The sequence below is a fragment of the Giraffa tippelskirchi genome, chromosome 3 (genome assembly GCF_054371585.1).
Source record: "Giraffa tippelskirchi isolate mGirTip1 chromosome 3, T2T-mGirTip1v1.2.pri, whole genome shotgun sequence".
Taxonomy (NCBI): domain Eukaryota; kingdom Metazoa; phylum Chordata; class Mammalia; order Artiodactyla; family Giraffidae; genus Giraffa; species Giraffa tippelskirchi.
In genome coordinates, this window is record NC_137277.1 from 107765297 (window position 1) to 107781389 (window position 16093).

Below are 16093 nucleotides of genomic sequence, written 5' to 3' on the forward strand. Positions count from 1 at the left end.
TGGAGGTGGATGAATCTATTATACAGAACCTATTATACAAAGTGAAGTCAGAAACAGAAAAACAAATATCATATACTAATGCAGATATATGGAATCTAGAAAGATGGTACTGATGAAATTATTTGCGGGACAGCAGTGGAGACACAGACATAGAGAACAGACATATGGACAGGACTCAGGGGAGGCCGGGAGGAAAGAGAGGGTGGGATGGCTCAAGACGGTAACATGGAAACATGTATTACCATATGTAAAATAGATAGCCAATGGGAATTTGCTATATGACTCAGGGAACTCAAACCTTGGCTTTGTAACAACCTAGAGAGGTGGGATGGGGAGGCAGGTGGGAGGGAGGTTCAAGAAGGAGGGGACATCGGTATACCTATGGCTGATTCATGTTGATGTTTGGCAGAAACCAACACAATACTGTAAAACAATTATCCTTCAATTAAATTTCTAAAAGTGATATACTCCTTATAAATAAGTCGTGGGATATATATTTATTGCGCCTATTAAAAGTCTAGCACATAAAGAAAAAAAGTGCTCTATTCTCAAGAACAGTTATTTTCGAAATTTTTTTTTTTTAATAGATACAAAGAACAGAAAACTGTACCTCCTTTGAGCAATAAAGTCTTGGGGCAAGAGGAGGCTTTCAAATACATCGGTGAGTTAATGACCGAAATTAAATGAGTACCGAACGCCAGCTCTGGAGCCTTGATCTCCATCCCACATATCATTATCCACACCTCACCTTTCCTCCTGCTACGTGGAGGCGATGGACTACCCAATGAAAGGGCGGTGCTACGTGGGCCTCCCGTGCGCGTGCGCAGCATCGGCTCGAGGATCATTCCTATCCATGCGCTCGAAAGCAACTTCTTCAGTCTGGTCACTGCCAGCGTCAGCGCTACACCCTCTGCCGTCGAGCCGCCATTTTGAAGACGGGAAGAGTACGGGCCTGGGACTGCTGGAGGCGGCTGTGGCGGCGGCGACTGGTACGGACGGTTTCCGCGCGCGTTAGCCCCTCCGATTTGCCCATCTTCTGGCCACAGCTCTCGGTGTTGCCCATATACTCACAGGGCCCCTGTCGCTGTCCCCGGCCGTACTGTCACTCTGTCGTTAGGATCTTTTTCGCTTCCTCAACCTTCATCTTTGCTGGAACCTTTGCTTACAGCTTGTTTAGAACCCTGATCGGTGTTAAAATACCTACTTGGAGCCTCAGGACTCCATCCTGGTAGACGGCCTCTCTTTCCTCACCCGGATCTAGTCGGAGTTGTCTTCCGCAGACACTCCGGGCGGGCTGAGAGCTGCAAGGCCTCCTGCGGGCAGCGACTTGTGCCCTGTGGGGGCAGGGGGCGAATTCCGGTCTCCTGGGGTCCGGGGACAGCTTGGACTTTGGTCCTGTCGCTGAGGAAGGGACACCCAGTAGGCGGTGGTGGACATTACCCGAGTGATCTGTTGTTAGAGCTTAATCCGTCACCGGCCTGTTTTGTTTTGTCCTTTCCCAGGAATAACTTTGCAAAAGGGAAGATAATTTTCGTCTGCCCTTTCCGCCAGAAATGGCCAATGTGAGTAAATTAGTCTCTTAAGAAGCAGTACAGTAATAAATTATTTTGGGAACTCGTTAAGAAATGGAGGGACGGGTTTAATTATAATGGCATTGATGGCATAATGTTTCTTGTACTTAGTGAATCAAAAATGTCAAGGAAAACAAGAGATGTGAAATTAGGTCAATATGCCTTGAAGGTAGTTTGAACACAAACATATTTCTCAGTACTTTTATTTATTTATGCAAATTCCTTTTGAGAAATAAATTCAGTGCCAGCATCCTTTCAGTAATTATAAAAGGCATTATTTTTGTAAATACTTAGAATCTATTTTTAAGCTGGTTTCTGTTTGGTTAGGTAAACTGAAGGTTTTGTAGCAGTTTTAGTATAGGAGGTAACCTTACAAATACTACAAAATGAGAGCAAGAGAGATTATTCTCATAGGCCAGAGGTATTTATTCACAGTAACTGTCCAGTGATTACTTAAACGCATCGTGCCATAGGGGTCATAAAACATACATGAAAACTATTACAGTAAGAGTAGAAACTAATTTTAAAAGTTACACAGAGGTACAATACAGATTCAAAGCTTTGTGGAGAGAGAAAAGTGGGGGTTTGGGTTCGCTTAATCAGAGAAGCATTTGAATTTTAGAAGATGGGTGAGATTATGTAAATCTCACCCAGAACAGGTATATTCAAAGACACCTGCCCCCTTTCAGAAATCAAGAAGTCATTTCTGTCTTCCTGAATGTAAATGTGAAAGAGATGAGTGGGAAATAAGGTTGGATTGTGGATTTGGGATCAAGTAACACGAGTCTTGGGGCTTCCCAGGTGGCTCAGTGGTACAGAATCCATCTGCCAAGCAGGAAGCTCGGGTTCCATCCCTGGATCAGGAAGATCCCCTGGAGTAAGAAATGGCAACCCACTCAAGTATTCTTGCTTGGGAAATCCCATGGACAGAGGAGCCTGGTGGGCTACAGTCCATGGGGTCACAAAGAGCCGGATGTGACTTAGCAACTAAACCACCAGCAAAGAGTTTTGAATGCTAGAGTTGGTAACTTGGACTTTATTCTTTAAATTTTGGTGATTTAATTAGAGTTGTGTGTTAAGAAAACTAATATGGTAACAGTTAGCCAGGATAGTATTCCTGTAGTTGAATATGATACATTAAGTAGTAATCTAATGATGAGACTGTAGGGCCAGGGGAGGATGCTTAAATTTTCAGGTGGACAGAATGCTCTGGAGACAGGCCTTGCATTTTGGGAGACATCTGGAGGAGGTTCAGTTTATCTGGATCTTGAAGAAAGAGTTGGAATTTGTCTGGCCTAAGAGGAGAAGGAAAAGGGCAATTTAGTGGAAGAAATCTTATGGCAGTATGAAAGACAGAAATATGGGAATGTTGGGTAGGTATTTTTATGTGACTGAAAAGTGGAGTAAGAGAAGGGAAGATAAAATTAGTAAGAAATTCTGTCAGAGAGGTAGAAAGACCAGTCAAAGAACACACAGGTTGGATTTCAGAATACTATATGAAAGGGAAAAAGAATGATTCCAAAGTATGAAACGGCTAGACTGTTTCAGCCTCCAGGTAACTAGTCTTCATACCACCTTTCTAATCCCACTCCTTTCTCTCCACTACCCTTGGTTGTACATTCCTTAAAACATCCTTTATTTTTATCAGTTTACTCTCTCCCTTCCTGCCTACAGGTTAAAATTCTGATTTATTATCTTGTTGTATGAGGCCCTTTGCTGTCTTGTGTCACAAAGTATAAAGCCTTTTATAGTTGCTCATAAGTTAAATTTCAAGCCTGTTCTTTACTGCATTACTTTATATCCACTTTCAGTGAACCTGTCACTCTTTGAAAACAACCTCCATATCTTTCTTCCTGAAAGGCACTCATTGAAATGAGTGCCTAAATTTCTATTTCTTCACAACCCAGTATATCCTCCATAAAACTTTTCCTGTGACCTCAGTTCAGTTCAGTTCAGTCGCTCAGTCGTGTCTGACTCTTTGCGACCCCATGAATCGCAGCACGCCAGGCCTCCCTGTCCATCACCAGCTCCCGGAGTCTACCCAAACCCATGTCCATCGAGTCAGTGATGCCATCTAGCCATCTCATCCTCTGTCGTCCCCTTCTCCTCCTGCCCCCAATCCTTCCCAGCATTAGGGTCTTTTCCAATGAATCAACTCTTCGCATGAGGTGGCCAAAGTATTGGAGTTTCAGCTTCAACATCAGTCCTTGCAATGAACACCCAGGACTGATCTCCTTTAGCATGGACTGTGACCTCAAAGATCTCTTAATTGTTCAAATCTTTTAATAGAATTTCACAGATGATATGATATTTGTTCTTACGCATTTTCCACTAATCGAAGAGTCAGCAGTGTTTTTAAATATAAAGGGCCAGGTAGCAAATATTTTCAGCTTTGTAGACCAGAGTCTCTGAAATAACTCTGCAATTATGACATGAAAGTAGCCATAGACTACATAAATGGGTGTGGCAGTGTTACGATAGAACTGGATTCACCAGAACAGACAGAAGACTATAGTCCGCTATAGTTTGCCAACCCCTGTGTTAAATTATTCTGACTCAGCTATTTTGATTAAAGGTTATACATGAAAGATGTTCACACATTCATATTGTAACTGACCTGAGTCTAGGAAATGAACGTAGGAGCAGAAAATGTATCATAAAGATGTGTGCTAAACTGGAGGAAAGAAAGATAGCATATGAGATGATCAGTACAATCTAATAGCAGTAAAAGAATATTTAGAAAGCAAGTAGGATTTTTTTTTTCTAGGAGAGGTTTTGAAAGTTCTTTATTTTAAGAATAGAAGAATCTTACTAGCTGTGCCACTTTTTTAGTGTTGCTGCTGAATAGGGCAACTTTTTAAGGTTCCTGTTCTTTCTGTATGGCACTCTTGATTCTGGCCTTGCTAGGAAGGCCATATATTTTTACCCAAATAATTTAGTACTTGTGTTTTTGATTTTTTTTAATATTTGTGTTTATTTTTAAAATTATAAATATGTGTGATGCTCATTCTGTGGCAGGTGCTTAATAACAGTAGAATCAATGTTGGTTTTAAAAGATACATTGCAATGTGAGGATTTGCCCGAGATTGTCTGTGTTAGTATAACATTTATATCCAGAATAATTTTGGTTTTTGTGTCATTCTTAGGTGCTCTGTAACAGAGCCAGACTGGTTTCCTATCTCCCAGGATTTTGCTCTTTAGTTAAAAGGGTTGTCAATCCCAGAGCCTTTTCAACCGCAGGATCTTCAGGTTCTGATGAGTCTCATGTGGCCACTGCACCTCCAGATATCTGTAAGTAAAACTTATTTTTGCTTTACTTACAATTGTTTCATAACATTTGTTTCCTGTAATATTTCTTCTTAAAGTTTTACTGATCTTCTAAAGTTGAGTTTATCCCTTTGAAAGTAAAATCAGAGCTCTGCCTAAATATTTATGCCAGGAAGTTATAATACTTCAAAAAAGAATGAATGCTCCTGCTGCTGCTGCTAAGTCACTTCAGTCGTGTCCGACTCTGTGCGACCCCATAGACGGCAGCCCACCAGGCTCCCCCGTGCCTGGGATTCTCCAGGCAAGAACACTGGACTGGGTTGCCATTTCCTTCTCCAATGCATGAAAGTGAAAAGTAAAAGTGAAGTCGCTCAGTTGTGTCCGACTCTTCGTGACCCCATGGACTGCAGCCTACCAGGCTCCTCCATCCATGGGATTTTCCAGGCAAGAGTACTGGAGTAGGGTGCCATCGCCTTCTCCAAAAGAATGAATATTGATTTCTAAAACTTACTTTCTTGAACTTTCACTTTTTCTAATCTATATTCAGACACACACAGTCTTCCCTGAAACAAATCTTTTGATACTATTAAACTATGTTACTACTTCTTGCCACTCTTTGCTGAATTTCCTAAATGTAGCCATCACTTTTTACTAACGAGTGTTTATTAAATTAGTCTGCTTTTTCTTATCCACCTTGCCCACCACTGTATCACATTAATCATTCTAAAATACTGTAAATCATTTTTCTGTCATAAGCCTCAATTATCTCCCATTGCTTTCAGTAGCCATTCCTAAACTATCCACAAACTATGAATCATTCTTCAAGGTCAAAAAAAAAATTTTTTTTAAGTTCTGTAATTAGTTAACTTTGAGAAATGCTTTATGCCAAAGTCCTATCTTAGAGGTTTATAAAGCACACTAAAATATTAAGGGAGGGCTCTTGGAAACTTTACCAAATGTATTCTGAAGGGATTGCCCATGGAATCCTTTTTTTATTCAATGCATTACTTACAGTGTAATGTCAGTTCACTTGGGCATGCAAAGCCTCCCCTAGTTTTCTTGCCTCAGTTTTCTAACTCCATCTCTGATTATTCCTCACTTTTCTTGATCTGAAGGCTAAACATATATCTATCATAAATGAAAGGTCTGTCACTCAGAATAGTTAAGGGTTTGTATTGTGAATATACAGCTTGGCCTCCCTGTCCATGCGTTCTGCATCCTCAGATTCAACCAATCAGAGATTGAAAATATTTGAGAGGGTGGGGAATTCCAGAAAGTTCCAAATAGCAAAACTTGAATTTGCCATGTGCCAGCAATTATTTACGTATCATTTACTTTGTGTTCGATATTATAGGTAATCTGGAGATGATTTAAAGTATACAGGAGGATGTACATAGGTTACATATATGCACACACAGTTCATTCTTGAACAGCATGGATTTGAGCTGTGCATATCTGTTTTATACACAAGTTTTTATCAATAATAACTAACTACGCTACTACGCAGTTCTCAGTTTCTTGACTCTCAGGATGTGGAAATGACTATACAGAGAATTGGCTATAAATTATACTCAGATTTTTGACTGCAGGTTTCGAACAACTAACTCTTGAGTTGCTCAAAGGTCAGTTGAACTATACCCTTTTTATATAAGGACTTGAGCATATGCAGATTTTGATATCCATGAGGGTCCATAAAGCATTGCCCTGTGAATACCTAGGGAGAACTATATAAAGAATTTTTGTAGATCAATAGGAAAAAAACAACCCAGTAGAAAACCAAACAAAAATTTCAAAACTGAGTTTGAACAGGCTATTTCTGTAAGAGAAAACCTAAATGACCAGTAAACATTTGAAAATATGCTCAAATCCAGTATTAATATTGAATATTTATTTGAAGACACAGATCTGAATAATCTATAAAACCCATGTTGTTCAGAACTGCCGGTAAGTTTTAGTTTGTGAACTGACTCCAGTTAGTCATTGGTGGCTGTCTAGAGCCTTATCACTCAGTGTGATCTGCAGACCAGTATAGCATGGCATGATATAGCATCAGCATCATCTGGGACTGGATAGAAATGAATTTTGAGCCCCACTCCAGACATAGTAAATCAGAATCTGCATTTTGAGAAGTTCTCAGATGATTCTTAAATACTTAATAGTTTGAGATGTGCTGGGCTAGAGTGTTTGGGTTGAGAATTATGTGACAGTGTCTGGGTTCAGCAGGGAAAGGTTCCATAATTAATAGGTAATGTCTGTCATAGGTATGCAAGAGAGAGATGGGCGTCACATAGGGGCAGCCATATTGACATGACCATTTTTAGTCACTTAGTTGTAACAGAATATTTATAAACACTTTTATTGCCAACTAAAGTCTGCAGCCATCCCTTCCTTTCTCTAAACAAAATTCCTACTCTGATATTTCTTCATTTGATTTTGTAAGTCACTTTTTTCTGGATCTTTTTGAATTTTTCACATTAGGATTTTTTTAAATCTTACAGGAATAAAGTAATGTGGTGTATTCTTCTGTAAGTATTTAATCCATAGTCACGCATGTGACTAGTAAACAGGGCATTATGTCACATTGGTTGGTATAAAATTTTTTCCATTCCATTAATGTTTTGTGCCACCAGGTAACAACAGTTGAATGCCCCTCCCCAAGGGTTCCCTGGTGGCTCAGATAAGTAAAGAATCTGCCTGCAGTGGGGGAGGGCCAGGTTCGATCCCTGGGTCAGAAGATACCCTAGAGAAGGAACTGGCAACCCACTCCGGTATTCCTGCCTGGAGAAGCCCATGAACAGGGAAGCCTAGCGGGCTACAGTCCATGGGGTCACAAAGAATCGAACACAGCTGAGCGATTAACATACACACACACCCCAAGGGTAACCACTATTAAGTCTGGTATCTTTACTTTCAATTTTTTTTTTTTTCTGTATTTAAAGCATTATTATAAGCATGTAAAATAAATGTCACATATACTGTTCTTGGACTTAGCTTTTTCTTTTAATGTCATTTATCCTGTGAACTTCATTCACTATCTCTAAAGATTCACTAATGATTGTTAAGAATTACATAGTACGGAAGTTTCCTGATGGTCTAGTGGTTAGGATTCCAGGCTTTCACTGCCATGGTCTGGGTTCAGTTCCTTATTGAGGAACAGAGATTCCACAAGCCACACAGCGAAGCCAGAAAAAAAAGAATTACATAGTATGGATTACAGTACTTTAGTGAATCCGTTCCTTAATAAGGGAATTATCTATGAGTTGGCAGCTGGTTGCTTCAACTAGTGTTTTGGGAATAACATGAAACCAACTAACTTATATTCAACCAGTAAAGCAAACTTCAAAGATCTATTGTTTAGGTGAAAAAAAAAAACCTTATTGGAAGAACAACATTCTTTCACATTCTTTCAGTCTACCATTGCACTTAAGTAGTAAGGAGAAAATGGTTCATTTTGTTGTTCCTCTTCAGGCTCTCGAACAGTTTGGCCTGATGAAACTATGGGACCATTTGGACCTCAGGATCAGAGATTCCAGCTTCCTGGGAACATAGGTTTTGACTGTCACCTCAATGGGACCGCATCACAGAAGAAAAGCCAGGTTCATAAAACTTTACCTGATGTTCTAGCAGAACCTTTATCAAGTGAAAGACATGAGTTTGTTATGGCACAATATGTGAATGAATTTCAGGTATGTTATTAATATCATTTATTCTGTTTTATAATTATTAAAGCTATATTTCTGATAACTATGAGCATATTACTTTCATTGAAAAAGTAAAAAAAAAAAATCTAAGTCCAGTATATACAGAAAAAACATATATAGTTTTTAAAACCTTGGCGTTGTCCTATACATAGTATTTGCTATATAATTTTTCACATTGCAGTCTCAAGTAATTCTTCAAAATATATTGTTTAATAAATATTTATTGTAAACATAAATAACTTAATTTCTGTAACTGGAAATTTAGATTTTCTTTTTTTCACTTTTACAAACAGTAATTATAATTTATATATGGATGAAATTCCAACTAGTTTTATATTCCTCTAGCCATTTGGAAACTTAAAATTTTGAGAGCTCTAAAATTCTTCAGATGTAGTAAACTAAAAAGTAGGATTTTTAAATAGGTTTTGTAAAAACAGTTCCTGAGAGATTTTTTATGAGTTTTTTAAAACTGATATTGCATATGAATTCTTTAAATGAATTGTAAAACTACTATTGCATCATTGCTCACTCAAATGGGAAGTTACATGCATTTCAGAGTTTGTCAAACCCCTGATCCTTATCATTTTTCATATTTCTGTGTAGTTTCAGATGAAGATTTTGATGAAAACCATATTATTGAAACTAATAACCCCTCACAATTATGGGTTATATCAGTAACCTAACACTGGGATACAGTTGACCTCCCCTTTTTATCTCAGATAATTCCTTCTCAGTCTTCTTGGCTCCTCCTCTGTCCACCAGTTATATGATATTTCCCAAATGTCTGTTGTTCATTTTCTCCTTTGACTTGCTCCCTAGTCACTTAAGTCCTCAGCTTTCTCCATAGGCTATGTCTTCATATTACCTAACTTACTGTTTCTGTTTCTGACATTTCTGGTTCTGTATTAGTTGCCAAATATCTTTATCCGGATGTCTCAGAAGTACCAAAAGTAGGACTAGTACACATCTAGTACTGAATAAGTCCTTTTTTCTCTCAAAACTTGTCTTTATCCCCATGTTGTCAGTAGTATAAGTAACTTAGTCATCCTCCCAGTATCACAAAAATAAAGATTACAGTGACAACCTTGACTCCTCTTTTCATCATTCTTCCATAAATAGTGACAATTACATTGCTTTCATCTCTGAAAGTAGCCCTTAAATTTGTGTCACTTTAGTTCTCACTAATACTATTAGAGTTCAGCGCCTCCTTATCTTACCTCAGTTTTTAGAGGCATTATAGTAGGATGGACTGTGGAGATAGGATAAATCTGTATACAGAGATTAACTCTTTTTTATTGATAATTTTGTGACCTTGAGAAAGTTACTTCACCTTTCTGAGACTTTTGTTTCTTTATATGTAAAATAGGGATAATTTATTAATATTATTTAATAATTTTAAAGTAAAAGTCAAAATTTTGTGATGTGGCATAAATGGATTTCCATAGTTTTGATCCTTTTCTCACCTTACCTCCCACGATTTCCTGCTCCTTCTGGATTCTAATCACAGCATACTTTTCATTTTTAAAAAATTACAGCATTCTCTTTGACCATTGCATGCCTTTGCACTATTATTTCTTGCTAGACTGTTTTTTTTCCTCCAGGATTCTTAACCTGTATTCTGTCCATTCTTTTATCTGTCAGACACGTACATTAATTAACATGTAACTCATATTGGATTGCATTTATTTGTTCATGCTATTTTTCTTCTACTAACCCTTATATACCTAAGCTTGAAGACTGGATTTTTACCATTGTAGTGTCTGCTCCTATTACAATGGCTGATGTATAACAGGCAGCCAGTAAATTTTAGTTGAATAAAAGCCTCTAGGCTTTTCCTGTTGGAGAGATTATATACTTAATCACGTTGCTTTGTAAGTTAGTGTTATTATGCCCATTTTATAGAACAAAAGAAAGGATAATTAGATATAACAAAATATTAGAAGAGGTGACATTATAAGATACAATCATGGCATTTTTAAGTTTTTTAACCAACTTCTAGTAAGTCTATAGTATCAGTAGATATATATTCCTTTTTTTTAATTCAACATTTTAAAAAAATTCTCAAATTACATTCATCATAGAGAAAAGTTTGAGTATGTAAGAATACACTGATCATTACCTGATCACCAGCTAGATTAGGATTATTGAATAAGCTTTCTAGGACAAATAGGTTTATAATGGGCAGGATATTTTATATGAACTCCAGATTTTGTTTATCTGTATTTCTTATTCCCCTTAGGGTAATGATGCACCTGTTGAACAAGAAATTAACAGTGCAGAAACTTACTTTGAAAGTGCCAAAGTAGAGTGTGCAATCCAAACATGTCCAGAGTTGCTGCGAAGAGGTATGTTGTGCTTTATTCATTTTTATACTAGTGTTTGTCAGATTATGTCACTAATTTAAATATATTAAAAAATGTACTCCTTAGGAATTATAATGTAACTGAATATTTTAACATGTCTCGCTGGAAATGATGATTGCCTGGCCAAGAAAAAGACTAGCAAATGTCCCCTGACATCTGACCTCATGCTGCCATTAGATAGGATTAGTAGAATTTTTAGTAACTTTTTCCCTAAAGTCATCCTACTCCCAGGTGATTACTGAGAAAAATCTTAATAATAAACTTTTTTTAATTCCAAGACTAACAACATGTAACCCAACTTACTCTTTAGAATTGTTGGCAGTATATTTTTGGTTCATCCAAAAAGAGCAGAAGTAAACCAAAACTAAATTCATTTCATCCTTTTAAAATATAATATGCATTTATAAACCTAACTTGGTACCATAATGATTTGATTTAATCATCATTTTTCTAAAGTATTTTATGCACTGTTTCTTTTTTCAAAAAAACGAAGAATTTTTTCCTGGAATTTTATTCTTATTTATAGATTTTGAATCACTGTTTCCAGAAGTAGCCACCAACAAACTAATGATTCTGACTGTAACACAGAAAACTAAGAATGATATGACTGTTTGGAGTGAGGAGGTAGAAAATGAAAGAGAAGTGCTCTTAGAAAAGGTAATTCTTTCAGCTGCCGACAGTTTAGTTTTATAATCTTATTTAAACACCAGTGAACATTGTTTTAAAATGATGGCTGTCTTTTCTTACCATTATTAGTTCTTTCCTAATGTATGTCAGTATTTAAAAAATGTACATGTTTTCTGAAAATAAAAATGCCAGGTTTTTTTTTTTAGTATCTTTGAAAAATTTATATTCTGTCCAGTACTTCCTCATTTTTTTTTTTTTCAAGTTATGTCTGTCTTAGGAAGTTTGGAAATCCAGTAAACAACAAAAGTGTAAAATTAACTCTTCATACCCATCCCTCTCTCCTCTCTTATCCTATTCTCTCCCTCCATGTCTTTTTCTGTCTCTTAAGCATGTCAAGTAAAAAGTGAAAATTACCTAATCCTTCTTCATAGTATAAACAATAACAGTGTACAGTATAATAATAATAGTTGTACATACCCACATTTTTCCCATCCTTTGCTTTTAACTAGAAAATATGTTTTGACACCTTTCATTCACATTACGCATAGATTATATTTCATTCTTTGTAAAATCTCTATAATATTAGATTACACAGGCAAACCATTAATTTTTTTAATTATTAAAAAAAACTTTTAGTCTTTTGTAAGTTGAAAATCAAACGTTTGCTTTTACAGGCAGTGAATATATTTGTACATTTATCTTTATGCACATACTTACATATTCCTAAATAGGGAATTGCTAAATCAAAGGGTATATTTATTTTAAGTTATAATATATATTGCCAATTTGCCCACCAAAAAGATCATCCTAGTATATAGGCTGTTACTCTTACCCTGGTTATTAGCATTATATTTCATTTTTATCAACCTGAGAAATAAGTGGTAACTTAAAATCTCATATTTAGAAATTATATGAGTTTGATTCCTTTGTATATATGACAAGATTAGCTCACTTAACTACAGTTGAAAAAATTCTCTTTACTAATTTACATGCAGAATAATATTGGGAGTTTTTTAATGTTTTCTTTAAGGTTGGATGTATGGTTCTCACAACTTATAAAAATATTGTTTACATACTTAGCAAAGTATTTTATGATAATGACTTCACATTTAAATGTCCCAAATATAGCTTTGCTAATAAATTCCAGGTAGTAATTAACAGTCAGGAGCAAGTTATATGCTAGTTAACAAAGAAGTTACAGAGAGGCATAAGACATTGTCTCTGATTTTTAGAAGATCTGAATTTGATGAGTTGAAATTTAAACATACGATAACTCAGTAAACATTTTCTGTTTATCTATTAAGACCAGGAGTAGTTTATCATCACTATCATTTAGATGTTGGAGAGTTTGCTCTCACATGCACATTGCATTGTAAGTCCTACTTTTTGATTCGTCTAAGATTCTGAGCCTCATTTGATACTGACCCCAGTATAGGTATAACTCCCGTTTTCTATAACCAATTTCCAGGTTTTGAAATGGCACTATACTTTTTCATGTGATTTTTAATTTTATAGTGACTAAAGCTGTTTTATTTTTTATGGAAAAGAAAACATCTCTTTCTACTTCAGATATGTTTGTGATTATTTTAGGATCACATGTAACTTGACTGTCCAAGTAGGTCTTTTATCTTTTATGGTTTAAACCTATTCTAGTTTTTTCCAGCAGATGTCAGTGTTTCCTGTTGATGAGCAGAATAAGATAAATATTTAAACTGGTTCCTTTTGTGATCATTTGGCATTCTTAATCTTTGCAAACATTTAAATACATTGTTTTGTTCACCTTGTAGTTTTTGTGTATGTCTTATTAAATTGATACATAATTTTAATGATTTTTCTAGACCATATTCAGTTTTCCTGTTTTTTAAGAATTGCGAGGATTAATGAAATACAGCAATAAGTGCAAATATTATGTAGATAACCTAAAGAATACAGTATTTTTAGATTTTTTCATTAGTTTACAAGAAAGTTTAGGCATACCTTGGAGATAGTGCTGGTTCAGCTCCATCACAATAAAGCAAATATGGCAATAAAGTGAGTCACGTGGATATTTTGGTTTTCCAGTGCATATAAAAGTTATGTTTATGTTATACTGTAGTCTATTAAATGTGTAATAGCGTTATATCTTAAAAAATGCATACCATGTACATGGTCTGTAATATTTATACACTACATAGAAAAATAGAGAAGTATATAGGGAAAAGTAAGTATGCTGTCCAGCCCAGTACCCTATCTATCCATTTATCTTATTTTCATGTGCCTTGTCAGAAACAGTTCATGACTATGTGACTGGATAGGTGTATTTTTGAAGGACATACAAACAAGTACTTGTTTTTAAACAACTTCCATTCAAATTAATGAATGGTTCAGATCTTTTCATTATGAATATTTTGCTTTCCCTTTCTTATTTTGAAATCTCCTTAATGATATAAAATAGCAACTATAGTTTATAATCCTTGACAAATTTGAGAGTTAGTAGCACAAAAGTGATTAGAAATAGTTCCTAAAACAAATAATTTAGAAGAAAAAAATGTACAATTTAGACTTTAAAAAAATGAAAGTGTTATATTAACCATTAATCGTTTGGACTGGTGAAAATAATCTTTAGACTATAAGTCCTAATTTATCATTAGTTTTAATTTTTTATTAATCTTGTGTTCTCTGAGGCAAAAGATATTTATTTTAAAAATTTATTGAAAAATAAAACAGTCTGTAGTGTTGCTATCTTGAGCATAGTATTTGTGTCTTTTTCTATGCAGTTCATCACCGGTGCTAAGGAAATTTGCTATGCCCTTCGAGCTGAAGGCTTTTGGGCTGACTTTATTGACCCATCATCTGGTTTGGCAGTGAGTAATTAAATACATTTTGAAAGCCAGATTATGTAATTTGAAGTAGGAATTATTTTTTTATAATTATAGCCTGGGTAAAAATAAATTATTTAGGACTTCTTGAAATCCTCACAATTTTATGCACAGAAGTACTAAGAGTCAATTGAATTCACAAATTTGAGGGACCTCTGTCACTCCTGGTTAAAGTTCTCCATCACTTTAAATTTTTTTTATTAAAAATAATTTCAAAATTTATTTTTTCCATCCTTACTAATAGACATTATTTGAATTACACTGAATTAGTGTGCTTACTGTTAGTTAAAAATTAGCATTCAGTAGTTTCATTAAGGAAGAAAGAATTATTTTTAGAATTAAGAAAATTTGGATGGTAAAGAAATATTTGGAAAAGTAACTTTGGAAATTAACATTTATAAAGCTATGCTTTAAGAAAAACAATGAGCCACTAATGTCACATTTTCGATTCTGTGTATGTCTTTCAGGTACAAATAGTAATAAATTTTATTTTAATCTTAAGATAGAAATATATACTGTTTCTTCTCGAAGTTAAGATTTAGTGAGTACTAGAAATGAAAAACTTACCCTGGGCTATAGTTTTCTTATCTTAAAAATTACAAAGGTGAAACATAGATGATTGCTTAAGACTTATTTCATCTCTAAAGGTCATGTGAAGTTATACATTTGGTTCTAGATAACATGCAGTCTGCTAGATCATTCATTTCACGTTTCCAGAATACACAAGTTTTAAGGGGAGAGGAGGTTTGAGGGCAGTTAGGTGTTGCATGTGACCCTTTTATTTCTTATTTGACCTTTTAAATATTTGCAGTATTTATACAGATCTGTGTTCATGTTTACATAAAAATGATTACTCCATTATCTTTCTTGTTAATAAAACTATGACTTCATTTTTTATTTCTTCCAGTTTTTTGGACCATATACAAACAACACTCTTTTTGAGACAGATGAACGCTATCGACATTTAGGATTCTCTGTTGATGATCTTGGCTGCTGTAAAGTGATTCGTCACAGTCTCTGGGGTACCCATGTGGTTGTAGGAAGTATCTTCACTAATGCTACACCAGACAGCCATATTATGAAGAAATTAAGTGGAAACTAGCAGTAGTGTCAATTAATTTGATCTTCTGCTTGTCTGTAACATTTGGGATGATCCACAAGCATTGTCAGAGGCTTTCATTTTTAAAATTTATTCCCTTGTAGGTATTTATTTCAACATTATGGATTTACAATATTGGCAAGTGGTTTATAATTTTTTAATTTCAAATTCTCATATTATCATTAAATACATGTTGAGCACATCCACATTGTACAGAATGTGATAATTAACATGTAACCAGGGTATGATCTCATATTGTTATTTCTCCTCTTAATTGGAAAAACCTCACTTTTAATTATACCTCTCCAAAAATAAATCATATATTTGGCTATGATCATATGTGTTTTTTTATTGCAGTCTTTTTAAAATACAGTTCTTAAAGTTTTTTTCTTTTTTTAAATAAATGCAGTTGAGAATTCTGGATTCAGTGTAGACTTAACTTTTTAAAATTTCTTTATTCTTTATTACTTGTCAAGTGTCCTGGTACTAGTCTGAGTATTACTTTGAAATGTATGTGCAGAAAAAAATGAATAAGGATAATACTACATCTTTACATATGAAAGAATTTGAATCTCAACTTTATATAATAGTGAAAAGTAATTCTTAA

General features: G+C 35.1%; 2 protein-coding genes across 11 annotated transcripts in view; one reads left to right on the forward strand and one right to left on the reverse strand.

The window, feature by feature from the left end:
- LOC145542948 (uncharacterized) overlaps positions 1-1537 on the reverse strand; it is a 564353-nt gene extending 562816 nt beyond the window's left edge. For 6 of the 8 annotated variants that reach the window (XR_014080291.1, XR_014080288.1, XR_014080294.1 and 3 more), the window contains exon 1: positions 749-1537. The gene's annotated coding sequence lies outside the window, so the exon portion shown is untranslated. Of the gene's footprint in view, positions 1-610 lie in introns of all 8 variants that reach the window. The other 2 variants (XR_014080298.1, XR_014080286.1) reach the window with 2 other exon arrangements.
- Positions 877-15820, forward strand: MMADHC (metabolism of cobalamin associated D). 3 transcript variants are annotated; one of them, XM_081582944.1, is made up of 9 exons: positions 877-989; positions 1503-1562; positions 2373-2595; positions 4718-4862; positions 8307-8524; positions 10779-10884; positions 11429-11559; positions 14286-14372; positions 15295-15820. In XM_081582944.1, the coding sequence occupies exons 3-9, from the start codon at positions 2584-2586 to the stop codon at positions 15487-15489; spliced, it is 894 nt and encodes a 297-aa protein (XP_081439070.1). In that variant the 5' UTR covers positions 877-989; positions 1503-1562; positions 2373-2583; the 3' UTR covers positions 15490-15820. The 3 variants fall into 3 exon arrangements, with proteins under 3 accessions (XP_081439070.1, XP_081439069.1, XP_081439071.1); XM_081582943.1 differs by having other exon boundaries at positions 2373-2448; XM_081582945.1 differs by lacking the exon at positions 2373-2595.
- Positions 15821-16093: the final 273 nt, after the last annotated feature.

Excerpts from the sequence above, each read along its gene's own strand:
- MMADHC (XM_081582943.1), top strand. Across the intron at positions 8,525-10,778 it reads AATATGTGAATGAATTTCAG|GGTAATGATGCACCTGTTGA; the intron begins GTATGTTATTAA and ends TATTCCCCTTAG. Across the intron at positions 14,373-15,294 it reads ACCCATCATCTGGTTTGGCA|TTTTTTGGACCATATACAAA; the intron begins GTGAGTAATTAA and ends TATTTCTTCCAG.